Source organism: Pararge aegeria, chromosome 19 (genome assembly GCF_905163445.1).
Source record: "Pararge aegeria chromosome 19, ilParAegt1.1, whole genome shotgun sequence".
NCBI classification, from domain to species: Eukaryota; Metazoa; Arthropoda; class Insecta; order Lepidoptera; family Nymphalidae; genus Pararge; species Pararge aegeria.
This window is the reverse complement of record NC_053198.1, coordinates 10,132,287-10,148,763: the sequence shown is the minus strand read 5'-3', so window position 1 is coordinate 10,148,763 and position 16,477 is coordinate 10,132,287. Positions and strand designations below refer to the sequence as shown.

The 16,477-nt window shown below is 34.5% G+C and overlaps 3 protein-coding genes across 3 annotated transcripts; 1 reads left to right on the top strand and 2 right to left on the bottom strand.

Moving 5' to 3' along the window:
* Window positions 1-671: 671 nt before the first annotated feature.
* LOC120632131 (testis-specific serine/threonine-protein kinase 2) lies at window positions 672-2,128 on the top strand. The gene has a single exon (XM_039901936.1). It carries the CDS (start codon window positions 944-946, stop codon window positions 1,973-1,975), a length of 1,032 nt encoding a protein of 343 aa, XP_039757870.1. The 5' UTR covers window positions 672-943; the 3' UTR covers window positions 1,976-2,128.
* A 3,763-nt stretch (window positions 2,129-5,891) lies between these two features.
* Window positions 5,892-7,450, bottom strand: LOC120632251. Its single transcript, XM_039902072.1, has 3 exons — window positions 7,341-7,450; window positions 6,484-6,563; window positions 5,892-6,145 (listed from the first exon to the last, which is right to left on the bottom strand). The coding sequence occupies exons 1-3, from the start codon at window positions 7,420-7,422 to the stop codon at window positions 5,984-5,986; spliced, it is 324 nt and encodes a 107-aa protein (XP_039758006.1). The 5' UTR covers window positions 7,423-7,450; the 3' UTR covers window positions 5,892-5,983.
* A 424-nt stretch (window positions 7,451-7,874) lies between these two features.
* Window positions 7,875-10,301, bottom strand: LOC120632164. The gene is made up of 3 exons (XM_039901971.1): window positions 10,073-10,301; window positions 9,893-9,972; window positions 7,875-8,133 (listed from the first exon to the last, which is right to left on the bottom strand). Exons 1-3 carry the CDS (start codon window positions 10,170-10,172, stop codon window positions 7,897-7,899), a joined length of 417 nt encoding a protein of 138 aa, XP_039757905.1. The 5' UTR covers window positions 10,173-10,301; the 3' UTR covers window positions 7,875-7,896.
* Between the last annotated feature and the right edge of the window lie 6,176 nt (window positions 10,302-16,477).

Genomic DNA, 16,477 nt, shown 5'->3' with positions numbered 1-16,477 from the left:
TCCCTGTCTATTTAAAAGTACAAAATGACAGTCCTACTAACTCAGAATAAGTTAGACATACTTCTTTAATTAGAAGTATCTGGAAATGTACTATTTAATCGGCCAGCCAAGCTAAACCTAGTCAGCCAATAAAGTGTTGTTTCTGACATCAATTACACATAATACTATGTGGTCAGGAACAATAGAATTAGTAGTAGAAAACTATTCATAACTCTCCAAGAAGGAAAAGAAGATGAAACGGAAGGCGAGGCCATTTTTAAGTTAAAGACGCGGTTTTTTTTTCAAATTGTAAAGCTAACCCTAACTGAAGACCTTTGAAAAAAGCATATTTAAAAAACAATTGGCCGTTACCCACAATACCTGCATTAGTGTTTGTTAAGAACCACTCCATCTTTGTTGCCCTTTTAAATATAGTGTACACATAAAGCTGAGTGTACATATTTCCGCACTGGGCGTTGTGTACTTCGGCCTAAACCCTTTTTATTATGGGAGGAGACCCGAGCCCTTTAGTAGGCCGGTAATGGGTTGATAATATGATGCTGATGGTGATCTATTCCCTGAATAAATGGATAGTTATAAAAAAAATATATTCAAACTTCTTTCACATTATACTACAGGTGTGTGTGAAAATATTGTTTTAATTTTAGAAACAAAGGAAAAAAAATGATTAATGTAGCAAAAACGTCTTTTTGGAAGATTTATTACTAGTGGAAGCGTTTTTTATGTCCAAATTCTTTGTGATGTCGTAATATTTTGATAAAATTTTGTGCGTGCTACTAACGAATGGTGTATTGTTTTACTCTCTTTCATGAGAGTTGAGTGGAAAATAAACACACATATACTGAACTATTTGACAGGAGGGCCACTGAACATTGTGAATATCGTTGAAGCGTGAGATGTCCAATGTATCCTAAACGGGTTAGGATAAAGTCGATAGAGCTCAATGGCTGAGCGCCTTAGCCCTAGAAGCTCGGAGGTCAATGCCTTGGAACAACGAGGCTATCTTATCGGCAAAAAAATAGGACAAGGATCGTACGCCACTGTTCACCTGGCGGAATACTGCGATGCATCCAGCCCCAAACGGATGCACCTCGCCTGCAAAATATTCGATAAAGAAAAGGCCCCTCGGGATTTTTTAGAAAAGTTTTTTCCTCGTGAACTAGATATTCTAACGAAAATAGAGAACCCGCACATCATACAAGTTCACAGTATTCTACAACGAGGACCACGGGTATTTATATTCATGCGCTATGCCGATAACGGCGACCTTCTGGATTTCATAAAGCGTAGCGGTGTTGTGCCAGAAAACCAGGCCAAGCTGTGGTTTCGACAAATGGCTAGCGGACTGCAATATTTACACAGTAAAAATATTGCGCATCGTGATCTCAAATGTGAGAATATTTTGTTATCAAGACGGTTTAACGTCAAACTGGCTGATTTTGGTTTTGCGCGACTCTGCACGGATAGTGAAAATAGGCGCGTACTGAGCCAGACATATTGCGGATCTGCAGCATACGCAGCCCCTGAAGTAGTAAGTGGGACACCTTACAACCCAAAACTTGCTGATGTTTGGTCTCTAGGAATCATTCTATTTATAATGCTTAACGCTTCAATGCCATTCGATGACTCCAATCTGCGCAAGCTTCTCAAAGACCAAATGTCTCGGAATTGGGTATTTCGATCCCGAATTCGTGATAGTGTGTCTGCTGCCGCAAAATCTATTGTGCGACATATATTAGAGCCGGATATTACGTTGAGGCTTACTCTAGATCGCGTTCTATCCCATGAATGGACGAGACCTCGGAAAGATAAAAGCGCTAGTCTTATGGGGCGTTTAGTGCAATCCGCTCCTTCGGCTCCGCACTCACCAGGCAAACACGAAGCCGGTACATCGGCCGGCGCCCGCGTCTCTGGTGACCATCGAGAAATGGAACGCGAGAGGCATGATGACATCAACATGCGCTCCCACGACTAACAGTCTGCAGCATTCACTCTCTTAAATACTATACACTACAACAGGCAGTAACCTCTTTGTATAGTAAGACTACTCCTTTCGACCTTCAAAAATTGTAAATTTATTTTATTATTTAGAGTTTTTTTTTACAATTGACGTCGTAACTATTGTTAGTCGTCAATAGTGAAAATTAAGATTTTGTATGAATAAAATATTAAAAACAATTTTCCTTTTTATAATACGTTCCATATATTAATAATTTAAATGTTATAATCATATATGCTGCCACTCAGCATAAACCAACTTCAAAATTATGTTATGCTTTCGTGCACTGCAAATCATATCAAAAGTGGAATGCAAATCGATAACGAAAATATTTGACGGGGCCATCGTGGGCCCTTCACTTCTTCCGTCCATTTTTGACTAAATTGAGGTATTTTTTCTGAAAAGATGTACATAGTTCACGCAGCTTATAGATAAATTTCGAACAAGATAGTTACGAGGCCTAACTGGGGTAAACTCGACACTAAATGAAGTTTCGAGTTTACCCCATAACAATCAAAACAAATTTCCATGAGAAAGTAATTACTATATTTTGTGTCAAAAATAAGAGTCAAGGTTTTGAAGTACTTTTTTTTATTTCCTTTTTTCACAAAATGTAGGTGGGTAAGTAGGTAGGAACAATGCTGAATTCTCTACAATACATTCCAGTACGAGATGATCCGTTGTTGGGCTTCTTTAATATTTGCTAAACTATGAACGCCATCAATAGGTAAAAAGTATGGCAAACGGAAAATCGAGGTAAAAATATTTATTTAGAGATTTCTCAAGATCTCCCCAGAGCCAACGTAAGGTGATAAGTCCGTTGTGGATGAGGAGTTATTATTCTTTTTGTCTAACGTATAAGCGTCTACGCCAAATGGAAAAGACATGAAAGGATATTTTATAAAGAACTCTAGCATCGAGCTTTGGTTGTTGTAAGATATATTTACTTTTGACAAAGGGTTTGCATAATGGACTCTTACATATGTAAAATGATTATCCGTATCCACAAAATTGGAAAATGGCTGAAATAAAACATATAATATATTATTATATATATTGATTTTTTACATTAGTTTTATTGTAATACTATAAAAGAAGTTTTATTTGTTGATTTAAAAAAAACTATCCTTTTTTATTTTATCTCGATAAGAACGATTATTGTAACTGTTTAAGTTATATTCAAGTAACGTGTAGGCGTTATTAATGTTTTTATACAAATGTAACTTACTACCACATCAGCTCGTTGTATCTCCATTTAAACATTTGCTTCGACCAAACACGTTTTAAAAACGGTCCATCTTTACGGCCTAATCTTAGCAATGGCTGAACTGATTCTGTCGAAATTTCTAGATAGGTAGAGCCTTGAGGTTGCTTTAAGTGATGTAACATAGGTTACTTTTAATTTCAAAAATGTATGCATAAAAGGGTAGCAGTAATACTTACTATTATACTTAAATTGTAATGAGATTGAAAAGCAGGCACTGTACCCTTGTAAAAGTATGTTAAGATGTTGCCAGGAACTCTTTCACCTTCAAAAAGGAAGTTATAATTTTGATTCGTAAGTGCCATGAAAAGTTTTTTAATTTGTTGTTTTACCTTTCTCATGCCTATAGAGTAAAGATCACTCTGGTGCCTGGGAGTGCCGGGCACTGTGAGAGTCAGCAAACCTCTCTCTGATCTCTGATCATTAAATCATATCATGAAATTAATTTTAAATTGGACCACATCGACGTTTCGTTCCTAAACTTCTTCCTGTCTTCTGTTCTTCGTCTCTTATCAGACTTGGTAAGAGATTTATTTGGTAGAAATGTCAATCTTTATCTTTTTAAACTAATAAGTATTTCGATTCGATTTCGATTGTTTTTAAGATAAATTTTCAGCGAGTAACATTTTATTTAAGTAAAAAAAAGATAACGAGCTGCATTGTCCGCGTGTTTGTTATATGTAAATACTTACTATGTACCTACTACAAAAACATTTGTCTTAAGCAAATATGTCTATAGAGCCATTACCATCATCATCACGCCAACCGATTGACATCCTCTGCTGGACGTATTTCTTTTATAGGGAGTTCCAAAATGCACGATCCTGGTCGGCTAGTTTCCTAGCGACTCGTTTTATGTCGTCTGTCCACCTCGTTGGGGGTCGATTACCGCTGCGCTTACTGGTACGGGGTTGCATTTCCAGTTCTTTGGGACCCCATGTATTTATGTATAGTTAATTTCATCCACTACTTAACATAATATTGCCAAAGCCATTTCATAATATATAGCTATATAATATCCATTGTTTTGGTCACATACCCCTCTAAAATTCGAATCTTCAAACTTATCCCTACTGAACAGACACACCCCCGTTACAGTTTTGTATAATATTTAACCGACTTCAAAAAGAAGGATCTCAATTCGTCAGAATCTTTTTTTTCACATACCATACTCGTAAGTCACAATTTTAGGTAGTGCATTGAAACTATCAATGTTAGCAAAAACAAGTAGAAATAAAAATGTTTTTAACGAACAGTGCATTGTAAGAATGTTATGTTGATGTGAAACGTAAATAATTGATTTAAACGTAGATATTCACGCTGAGCCTATCATGATTAATTAATACTCAAAATCAATAATTTAATCATTGTGTCCCTATACTTTTATGATAATTGAATTATTGATTCAGAGGCTGGTTGTAACTTTGTTCAACGAAGAACGAAGAACTTTTTTTTTTATTTGAACTTTGAAAAAAATAAGGAATTCTCTTTAATTGTGTCCTTTGTAGGCAAGGAATATCACTATTTTTAACTGAGTTACAAAAAAGGAGGAGGAACTTCTCAATTTGGCTTTATTTTTTTTTTAATTTTGTTAGTTCAGAACTCTGTCATTTATATACCGATTTGATTTATTTTTTTAGATGGTATTCTTTCCATGTGGTCCTATTGTCATCAGGTCAAGATCTGTTGAAATTGATTGAACTCATAAAATATTATAGCGATTTGAGTATATTTTAAGTAACTTGAGCATTTGCTATCAAACAGCACTATTTCGTCAAGTGAAACTGATGATGAAGACCACGGATGGCCCCCGAAACTACACAATAATAAGTATTACACAAGTAAGCAATTGATGTACGTCACAATAAAGGAGCTGATGGGGAAGTGCCGGGAGAACTCCTCAAGCATTAACGCCCCGGTTTCGGGGAAAGCAATATTTTGTAGAAGGTTATGAGCAGTTGGCATTCGACTATCATAACTTAGATATGATCACAAACCGACCCACTAAAAAGCGTAAAAAGGGGTGCTTTTTAGTTGTATGACAAAGTCGGTTTTTTTTGTCAAATTTGGAGTTTAAGTATGGACAAACGTATTATTGGCAATGACTTTTATCTTGTTCTAAAAATTCGCTAAGATTATCGGTGCGATTTGGATTTTTAAGACATCTACTTAGGTACTTCCCCAAGCGTCTCAAAAAGACACCAAAGTAATACAGTTAGTCGATTGTCGTATAATGACAGCGTCAATCGTGATGTCAGAAATGCAATAAAATAGGTTGTCACTGCTCTCAAAAAAGCAACTTTAGCGATTAAGTACCTTACATTCAGGCTATAACAAACATTGGAAGACAATATGATAGTCTCACGTTTCGCAATCACCAAAGTACCAGTAAAGTGTAAGTAGGCTCAATATGAGGTAACTTCTATTAAATGTTAGGGTACGAAACAGTAAGGGAGGCACCGGTGCTTTCCAAGGAGATCCCGGAACCTTCCGATGCGTATTATATACTGAGGCTGGCTGCTGGTAAGTTTTAGTGGTTAGAAATCCCACATAACCCGATCTCTCCTGTAGAGAATGGGGTATCTTTTAAGATTTCCAGCTGTTGATAAAAATACAGTAAAATAACAATTTTCCTTTAAGTGTTTTATTTACCGTGAACTATGGAGGATAAAAGATTACACAGACCCAAATAACGAAAAGCATATTTTTGCCTTTAGCGACTAATAATGGCCTTTGACGACTATCGAGTAAGTCGACATTGTTATTTGTGTCCAACTGTATGAAATGGATACTCTATTAGTGTCCGCATCATAGTCAACTTTTGGTGGCGATACTGCATTCACGGTCACTCTCACGTAGGTCACCGTCGCTCCAGGTGGCACCTTTAACAAACCAATCAAGTAAACATTATTAAACTACTAACAATATTATTTTAACAAGATAAAACCATTACAAACTTCAGCGAATTTTTACTATAATTTATTAACATGCGTCCCTATTTTATTCACATGGATCGCATGGGGATACATGGCATTAAATTAAAAAAAAAAACTGTTTCCATAATATCCCATTGTAAACAAATTGGGCTATTATAGCCCCACTTAGGTTCTCAAGTTATTCTTTTACGTTTATTTCCGCTTAAATTACACAAAGAGGAATAACGTTTGTGTAATATAAGAGGGAATAAATAGACACAACTATGATTTAGGTATGTACTTACGATGATGTCTTTGTTGGTCGAAATTTGTAAAAGGGGAATGGTACCATCGTATTTGTAAATCACAGTCCCAGTATTTTGTCCTACAATTACAAAAAAAACAAAATTAAATAAAGTAGCAAACCAATCAGGTCGTAGTTTCTATGTCATAGATCTTCTTTTAAATCATGTATGACATTATGACAATCCTTATCACAATTCCACAAGGTGTATCTACATGTAGTTGATCTAGTGTCGATCCCATTTCTGGTAATATTTTTATAAATATTTTTATTTGCAGTTGAAATAAAAATGAGCTTATATTATACCTACCTATCCTAATATCTAGATACCAATTTGAATTACGCTTGGGAATTACTTTACAACCCCTTATTCGCTTGTGATTCATCTTGGTGCCCGTTATCCCATTACATCCTTGTTGAACAATCTATTATTTTAACTATAAAACACAATTTGTACTTACATCCTTTTACTTTCTATATATTACCTACTATTTTAAAATTACTATAGTTTACATTAAAGACGACTTTACGAATACTGTTATTTATCATATGTTAAAGTATACCTACGTTAGTTTTTCCTTTTAATGCTTTTTAAATTAGGTTTTATTTTATTTGTGTAATCTAGTTAAAGTATTAGTTTGTAGTTATTCGTAGGTATGTGTTTTTTTATTATGCACACCCTGCAGTCTGCTATCCTCTTGTTTTCCTTATCCTAAGGTTGTCTGGCAGAGATCGCTACTAAGCGATAAGGCAGCATTTTGTATACTTCTTCTGTCTGTGTTTTTTTATTATTTATTTATCTTGTGCAAATAAAGAGAAGGTATAAATAAAATAAACAAAAAAATTACTTATGCTTACCAAATTCGAACACATACTGGTTTAGAGGCGATACATAATCAGCTGCCAATAGGAACAACACAATACCGTACAACTTGCCCATTATTGCTGTACGAGAATGAAGATAAAACAGAAGAGACATTCAGCTTTATATTTGTTCATTACGGCATTAATTTACCTAACGTAAAAAAATAAATTCGTTCAACATAATATTAGTGTAACATTATGCTAATTGTTGCATGTAGGTGAACATAAAAATATAATCGATTAAGTAACATAATAGGCGGCATAATTTGACCGTAACTTTTGAAATAACTAAGTATTATAGACGTCCAGCTGTAAAATCCCTTTGATTACTACGATGATGATAATTGCCAGAATATTGTATACGACACATCATAGAGGACTCTTCGAAGTCCAGTCAGAGTCCATCACAAATGAGGTTATAACTGGTCAATAATATCCATGTCGAATTAAATTTACTTGAAACGTTCGAATGGTAATTAAACAAAAGGCTTAAGTAAAGACTTTTTTATTTAATCTTAATTTATTTTTAATGCTTACATAATATAACATTTTATGTCATACGAGGTGTAATAGCAGGTTTGTTTTCAAAAGTATCCACGTGGGATATGTTGTGACCGCAAAGTTGGTATGTGGTGATAATAGCGTTGCCTTGGTAACGCCCGGTTGGATCTTGGCGCATGACATGCATGTAATCATCGCCGAGAGTAAACTGCACTTGGGGAGGCGCTGCCCAATCGCATACCACCGTTACCGCTTTGTTCACCGATGGGGGGCTAAGGCAATACATCTAAAACAAAAAAATGTGTTATTAATCTTCTTTTCAACTTATATTCTCATCTATAAAATAATACTATGACTAAAAAAGTGCTAACGAACTGCCCATATAGTCCAGTCATTATTGACATTCGAAATCGAAAATTTAATTATAATTATTAATAAATTTATATTTAATTTTTTAATTATTAATTTAATTATTTTTTTTTAAATAGTTTATTTTAGGTTATAGTTATGTATTAATAAAAATTATAAATAAATTGTAAATAAAAATATAATAACTTTACAAAGTCATTATAATTCCAAAAGTTTTCAAACTTCGGTCAAGTGAATGGTACAATGTTCCGGACCGCAGAACAGGTTGCAAAATTTTATAGTTTGTTTTAATACCATTCCCGACCTTACATCAAAATTTGAAAACTTTTGGAATTTTAATGGATTAATTGTCTTGACTGACTGGACTAATAACACTAAATACGAACACGTACATGAAATTTATGTATGAGATAATCACAATTAGGTATTATTAACTAAAGAGTGTAGGATTGCACCGAAAAAATAATTAGAAAATCCTTTGAAGAATCAAACAATGTTTGTATACGTTGAAAATCAATTTTACTTGGAAAGTTGTCGGCATCAGCGCCGTCAGCTAGCATAGAGAAGTATTTTTAGTGCATCTATTTTTTCCGTCGTCTACGTGACTTCTTTCGCGTAAATCTTCTTCATTTTGTATGCTTGATATACTGATATTGTTAGGGTTATTAATTTTATTATTATATATTGTTAAGGTTGTTAATTTTATTATTATTATTAATCTAAATACCTACATACAAATAAAATTTACATACACACTTTAATATCATATTTAATTATAAATAAAGAAATATTTAGTACGATAGATAACAGAGCAACTCAAATATCTTTTTTAATTACTTATAATTATTTCATTTTCGGCTTAGGGTTTATATGACCCTTGTGATTTTTTTTTATTTAGTCAGGTAGGTACCTACTACGTTTCTTTATTCCGAAGTTAAAGTGCTCTGGCAGATGGATAAGAAATGCAATTTCGTCAAATTAACTTTAGGACCTCTTCTATCGGTCAATAATCAAATTGCCCCCATTATTACATTACTAGCTGTTGCCCGCGACTTCGTCTGCGTTTGATTTTGTTTTTTTGATGTGGCATTAAATTAAGATGTAGTCCTAAAATAAATTAAAGTATTCAGTATTTTGTTCCCCTTAAATGAGGGGTTTCCTGCTGTCCGCTGAGGAGTTCTGCTATCTCCAACCACAGTTTAGGCAAAATTAAACACATTATAACCTCTATAGTACAAAAAAAAATATTTAAATCGGTTAAAATTTGTCGGAGTTATGGTGTAAAATCGTCAAACTCTCATCCCCTCTCCCAAAGGAACCGAGCTTAATGTCGGGATAAAAAGTACCTATCCTAGGTATATTACTTCTAACACTTCCAAGAATATGTGCACAAAGTTTCACGAGGACCGGTTAAGTATTTTTGGGTGAAAGCGTTACAAACAAACTTACATTGACATTTATAATATTAGTAGGGATAATATGATAAAAATTGAGTAACATTGGTAATAAATTCCCGTTGTCCCCTCCTTGAAATAGTTAACATGCCTATAAGTGACATTAGCGAGGTATGCCTTATAAGTAGGTAGGCAAGTACGTACCGTACTTAGTACCAGTGATATAACATACGCACAGGAAACTGTAAATCAACAATATATAAGTAGATATGCAATACGTACTGGCTGATAAGATTCTCGTACTCCGGGATGGATGTAAACAACAGGATAATCTAATTTGAACCGAGAAACATAGTCTGTATCTGAAATATATCATAAAATAAATATGTAATAGGAACTTACTTGAATTTTGTTTATATCCTATAAATCTCATCGTGAATAAGTAAGTTGAAAATGTGGTACCTTTTGTTACTTGAGTGCAGTGTGGTGGATAATTTTTCTTTAATTTCGCTTCAATATCAACGAACGATGTTAAAATGAGTAACAATAAAACTGTATACATTTTATTGATGATTTGAAACCCTCCGTCATGAATATCAACGCAATGTAAAACAACAAATTCCCTTAAGTAACAAACAATTATGAAATGATTTGAGGAAAAATAAATCGCTGCCGGCGTCAGGCGTGCCGCGTCGCGTCAGGCTGGTAGATATACATATGTCATAAATATTGTATCTATGGAACTTCGATTTTAGGAACTCTCGTAAAACTTGGCAAAACGTAAGGTACCCCAATTGAAATAGAGTTAATACTTCATTGCTTTGTTTCGGCATGTATTCCCTTATAAAATTTAAATATAAAGTAACATGTAGGTAGTAATTACTATAAATGTAATTTATTTATACATATTTGTAAATATTGAGCAATTTTGCACCTAAGTTCGCACGACTAAGGCTAAGTTCGTATCATTATTAGATTCCGGATGTCATTTTTTAGACAAGCAGTCTTCGGTAAAGTAGACTAGAAGAAGGGGCATATCTACAAAGAATGCCGTGAAGGATAGAGATTTTACACCTGTCTAGTTTAATTAAGAGATTTCTATACGTAGAACAGAACTACCAACTACTCGGAGTTCCATGATCCTTATATTTTCAATTAAATTACGCTTGCTGGTAAGCGTAATTTGATTACCCTACCTACATACATTCTTTGTCGGCAGGTTGGTTACTAGCCACGGCCGAAGTCTCCCACCAGACCTGACCAGAGAAAATTCAATAATTTTACAAACCCAAAATAACCCTTCCGAGAATTGAATTGAAACTCTACGTTTAACCTCAGCGCTCACCGCTTCGGCAGAGATGTCGTCAATTAATTACATTTCTGACTCTGGTGCCAATTCTGTTGTAGATACACCAAGATATATCTAACTGACCGGTTGAAAATGATTTCTTCTGACAACGCTCAGTGTAGAAAATGAAGCACTATTTTCAAACGACTTAAAAAAAGGAGGTTCTCAATTCGACTGTATGTTTTTTTAATATTTATATTTGTTTAGCGATTACTCCGCCTGGTATGTCGTACCTCAGAGGTGGTCCCATTTCAATTTAGTATTAACGCCGCCGGCGCTGAGTTATCCCGGAAAAATCGAGGGAACTAAGTATTAACGCCGGCTTCGGGAGAAGCATTATATTGTGGAATAATGCTTCTGGGTTATAAGCAGTTTACTTTTGACTATTATTTGCAAACCTATCCACTAAAAAGTGTAGATCCTTTCTTGTCAATTTTTTTTATAAGATTAGATTTCAATTTAGTTTAGTTCACTGTACAACAGAACTGACAGTGTACAACGGACTGTTTATGAATCTACGTATTAATTACTATTGACGCATGCTTTCCGTTGTTATATATTTCATTTTAGACTTCAGCTTCAAATTGCACTTTCATAAAGATACATCTTTTTAGAAAGTCACAATGCCGTTTACAAAAGTATGATAGGTAGTCTGGATTTTTCTACGCATTGCGATTGCATTAAAAGACAAACAACTGAGCGACTGCTGATAGTGAGCCATCAAAATTAAGAAATTAGACAAATCATATATTTATTAGTAATTGTCATACGGGTGTGTAGCTATATGCTAATGGTATATAAAATAATATATAACCTTTCTTGGTTAATGTTTTGGAAAAGGGAATTTATTGGAGTAAGAACGTAGGTACGATATTAAAATATAAAATCCACGCCTGCAGGGCTAGCACGGGCAGGAGATATAAATTATATCCCCCGATTATATCCTCTATCAAGGGATATAATTATCTTTTCCCCTTGCCAGAGCACGGCAACAGGGGAGAGGATAAATTTATCCCCGTTTGACATTTCTCGTGGATATATATCCCCCGCCCATAGCATGGGAAGAAATGAAAGGGGAAAGACTATCCTTTTTTGACATTTGAAAGAGACAATTTTATCCCCGTCCTTAGACGTGGGTTTAAAATTCTGTTAACGAATTAAAGTCAAAAAAACATGTCTCGTGCTTTCTGGGGCTCTTATTATTCAAGTGAAATGGAGAAATCTGAACGAAAATTACACCGGCGATCTATACGTGACGCCAGTAATCCGTTCGAATTTCCCGATGCAGAGTTCCAACACTTGTTTCGGATGGGTAAAAATTGTGTGCTGTACTCGTGCGAGGACCTTAAAGAGGCACTAACCACTAAATGCTGTCGATGGACTACCAGTGCACATAAAAGTAAGTTGTTATTAAGTACCTAAAATCACCTTGTGCAAAGACATCATCTATATATGAACGTAGGTTTAAAAAAAAGCATGGCTAATCACTTTTTGTCTAGGTTCTTACATCTTTAAGGCTATTAGCGGACGGTAGTTATCAGCGGGGACAGGTCAAGACCATGGCTGTTGCTCAAACAACAGTCAGCAAATAACTGACCCAAATTACTGGAGCTATTGTCAGTATGTGAGTATATATAGGTACTTACTTCCTAATAATTCTCATTAGTAAATATAAATCCCATCCTGTTCAAAGTGCAGTGATGTGATAACTAGTTTTCACTTTATAGCCGAGTGCCCCTTGTACGTGTTGGTAAGATGGGAACTACAAGGTAAGGATAGAATAAGTGAAGAAGACCTAGCAAACCTCACCTTAGGGGATATTGTTAGGTTCACCACAGAGACTGGTAGGTTTCAGGGGGGACCCTGCCGGGACACCAGTAAAACCTGTGTCTCAAACATGGGGAATAGGGTGGAATGGTCCTTACATAGGACTGATCACCCGTCTGGCAATGGCAGACATCCCCTCATCAAATATAGATATACTTACTTTAATAATAAAATTATTAGTCAGTACTTAGTACTTCAGTATAAGTACATAGCAAAGATATTCAATGCTAGGTACTTTAATTATTTTTCATTTCATTTTAGACTAATGCCAAAGTAGATATTATTCCCGGGAACAGACTCTGGAGATCCACGATAGATGTTCAACTGGTAAAGACAAATTATGTAGATCTAGAGTTTATCAAAAACTTAAACAATCAAGTAAGTTAATAATTTTAAAATATGTTTTACAGATTGTGGTGTGTGTCCATGACCAATTCATATTTATTAACTCTAAAGTAAAATATGAAAAGATACAGCTGTATGAAAGTAGAATCGGACAGTACTACATCTTATGTATGTTTTAAATAAAATGTGCAAACTTTCAAAACTTTACTTATTGTTGCCATTAACTAGTATAAAAGGGAAACAATGCAAATCAAAAATAGTTACACACCTACCTATATCATTATATTATACTCCTCATAATTACCTAGAAATTACATGCCTAGGATTCTGCTGCATATGTTGTATACGACTAGTCTGGTAAATTATTTATATGAATATACAAAAAACAATGTCTCATTATAATAAAATTGTTTATTTGAGGAATTAGTACAAAAACTTGGCAGTAGATACTGTATTTAGTAATGAAATATAAGAAAATACAAAAAAAAATGTCTGATAAATTATTTAACATGGGCATGGGTTAATCATCACGTCCAAATTACAATGTAGGATTGTGCATATATTTCTATTCAACATTTTATTAAAATCTTGGAGAAAATCTGAAAAAGCAAAACAAGTAGGAATTAATTTACATGTTTAAATAACAAAGTAGAATTTTATTGGGGACTCAGGCTATGCTCTAGAGCCTTGGATGATGACTCCGGATTTAGAAGCTGCACCAAATAGTTCTGCAGAGAAGTACACAAACTGGCACTGCCAAGTAAGAAACTGTGTGGAAAGGGCCAATAGGTACCTCAAAGACACATTTCGCAGCTTGGGGATTGACTGGGTGCTTCTTTACAGTCCCGAAAAAGCATCTCCACTTATATATGCCTGCATAACACTTTATAATATTATGCATCATTATAGGCGTGTATTGTAAATATATACTTTAAATAATATTTAAGTTCCCATAACTTATTATTATTGGGCACATTAATGTTTGGTAATATTATAAAATTATATCTTATAATAATGGTTCCTTATAAATCATTGATCCTGCATTTTCACATACAATTTGCCCTACTAATTTGGGTCAACAGTATTGAGCATAATATAATTTGTATATTTCAGAACTCTAATGGAGCAAATGACAGTAAATTTTGTAAATACGAGCGAAGAACGATATCAGACATCAAATATGGATCAAACAAGATTGTTAACAGTTGCTCGACAAAAAAGAGAAAGATTTATAAATACATATTTTAATTAATAAAATTTCTAAATTAACCTTTTCATCCTTTTTAATTTATTTTTGTGTGATAAATGAGCATCCTGCATTCTTCCATCTATACCTACTCTGGAAAATAAATAAATTCTTCACTTGGTTGACTTTACAGCAACATGTATACTATGTATATGTTGCCTGTGGTGCTGCGTCCCCGTGCTGTTGCAGCTTTTTTAATGTCCTGCCACGTCTGCAAATAAAAGAAAAATTATGCAAGACTTGTTTGATGCCAACAACACTAATAAATAATTTAAATTTTTTGCACTTGCTTACTTTACCGCAAAATTGACTTAACTGTTTCCACTGATTGACCGTCCCGTCTGGCCCATGCTCCTTCAGTAATGACTAAGATTTGCCACTGGGAGTCTGCCCTTTTGGCTCCTAAGAGTTCCTGTGAATTCCCCAGTGGCAAGGTGGTTGTGGGTTGGCATGAAATCTACCAACATTTGCAATTGTATTTTATTACTTCTTGATCTGAATAAACACAAATTTGTCAACTAATGGGCCATAGAAAAAGGCAAGCACAACTTTAAATAAAATAGTACAAGATCAATAATTTGATATGTAAACAGGATTGGATCTTGATGATTAACGTCTCTGTTTACTTTCACTGTAAAACATTCATTCATTAGGTACGCTTCTAAATCAATAGGTAGTCACTTTGGCAAACATTTTATAATAGAAGACTTACTTTTTAGCACTCATTTTATTTTCTCGAAAGGTAGGTTTTATACCACTTTGAAAAATCCAGAATAAATAATATAAACAAACAGCCGCAGACGAGGAACATTTATAGATAAAAAAAACAATAAAAAACTTAGACAACTAAAACAAAACAGAAAACGAAAAATTTATTTGTCAAAACCATGAGCACAGATTAGAATAATTAATTTGTGACATTTACCGGGGGTTCGTCTTTCCCCTATTATATCCACCGTGGATATATTGTCCACCCGTGTGCCCATGCTCGGGGGGTGGATATAAATGCGTGAGGGGATAAACGTTATATCCTTTCCCCGTGGAGAAGTGTCCCCCGCCCATGCTAGCCCTGCTGGGGATTTTAGTTTGTTTCGGAAATAAGTTTTGGAGAGAATTAACTAATTTTTACACTCTGTGGTTCGCGTTCTGCACTTCTGTGCAGGCTTTGGCAGTGAGACAGAGAGACGCCGTCATTGGTTAAAGCGAGATAACTAAAATTTACATCTTATATTTTTTGACGTGACAACGTCTTATAAATTGGTTTGCCGGGTGACACTTCAAGAAACTGCGTTACGCTCCGCTCACGTTATGCGCTCACAATGAGAGCGAGTGAGAGGCACGCGTCCCTTCCACTCGGGCATGGTTAGCCCGCCTAAGAGCGAGAGAGACAGACATAAAAAGTGAAAGGCACGCGTCCCTTTGTAGTAAACGCTGTTTCATTGTACGCAAATGTATTGCAAGTTATTGTATGTATATTTGTATATAAATACGTATGTATGTGTAAAGGTAAAAATAAAATTTTGTTAATATGAAATTCAGTGCGAGATTCTTTGTATAAATTAATGTTTTAAATATAATTCTTTGTATAAATAAATGTTTTAAATTGTTACTATTATTTCATCCTTCTTCCTACTATACGAATGAATATTCACATTAAAATTATTTTACCACTCAAAGTCGTTGTCACGTAAAACTTTCGCCCGTATACCGACTTTACAGGCAACCAATTTTTTGGATGCGCAATGTATTATTCTTATTAAATCACATTATAATAGTAATGGATTTCAGTAGAAAATTAATTTTGTTCAAATAGGATAGCGGGCTATTTAAATGGAATGACGAACTTAAAGAGAGGCTCATGTTACCTATTCACTTCAATATTCAAATCTATTGTTTTTTTATTTTAGATAATGCCGAGGGATTGCTGTGAAAAATTTTGCTGTACGAAATTTGATGTCAAAAGTACGTTTGTCGCTTATGCAGTCTGCTGAACGTCATTTTGACATTAAGAGATGATACACTGAAGTAATGGCTGCACGAGGATATATCTTTGCCTTTTCTCTACGCGAAAAAATACTCTGACATTTATGTAATTGTCAAG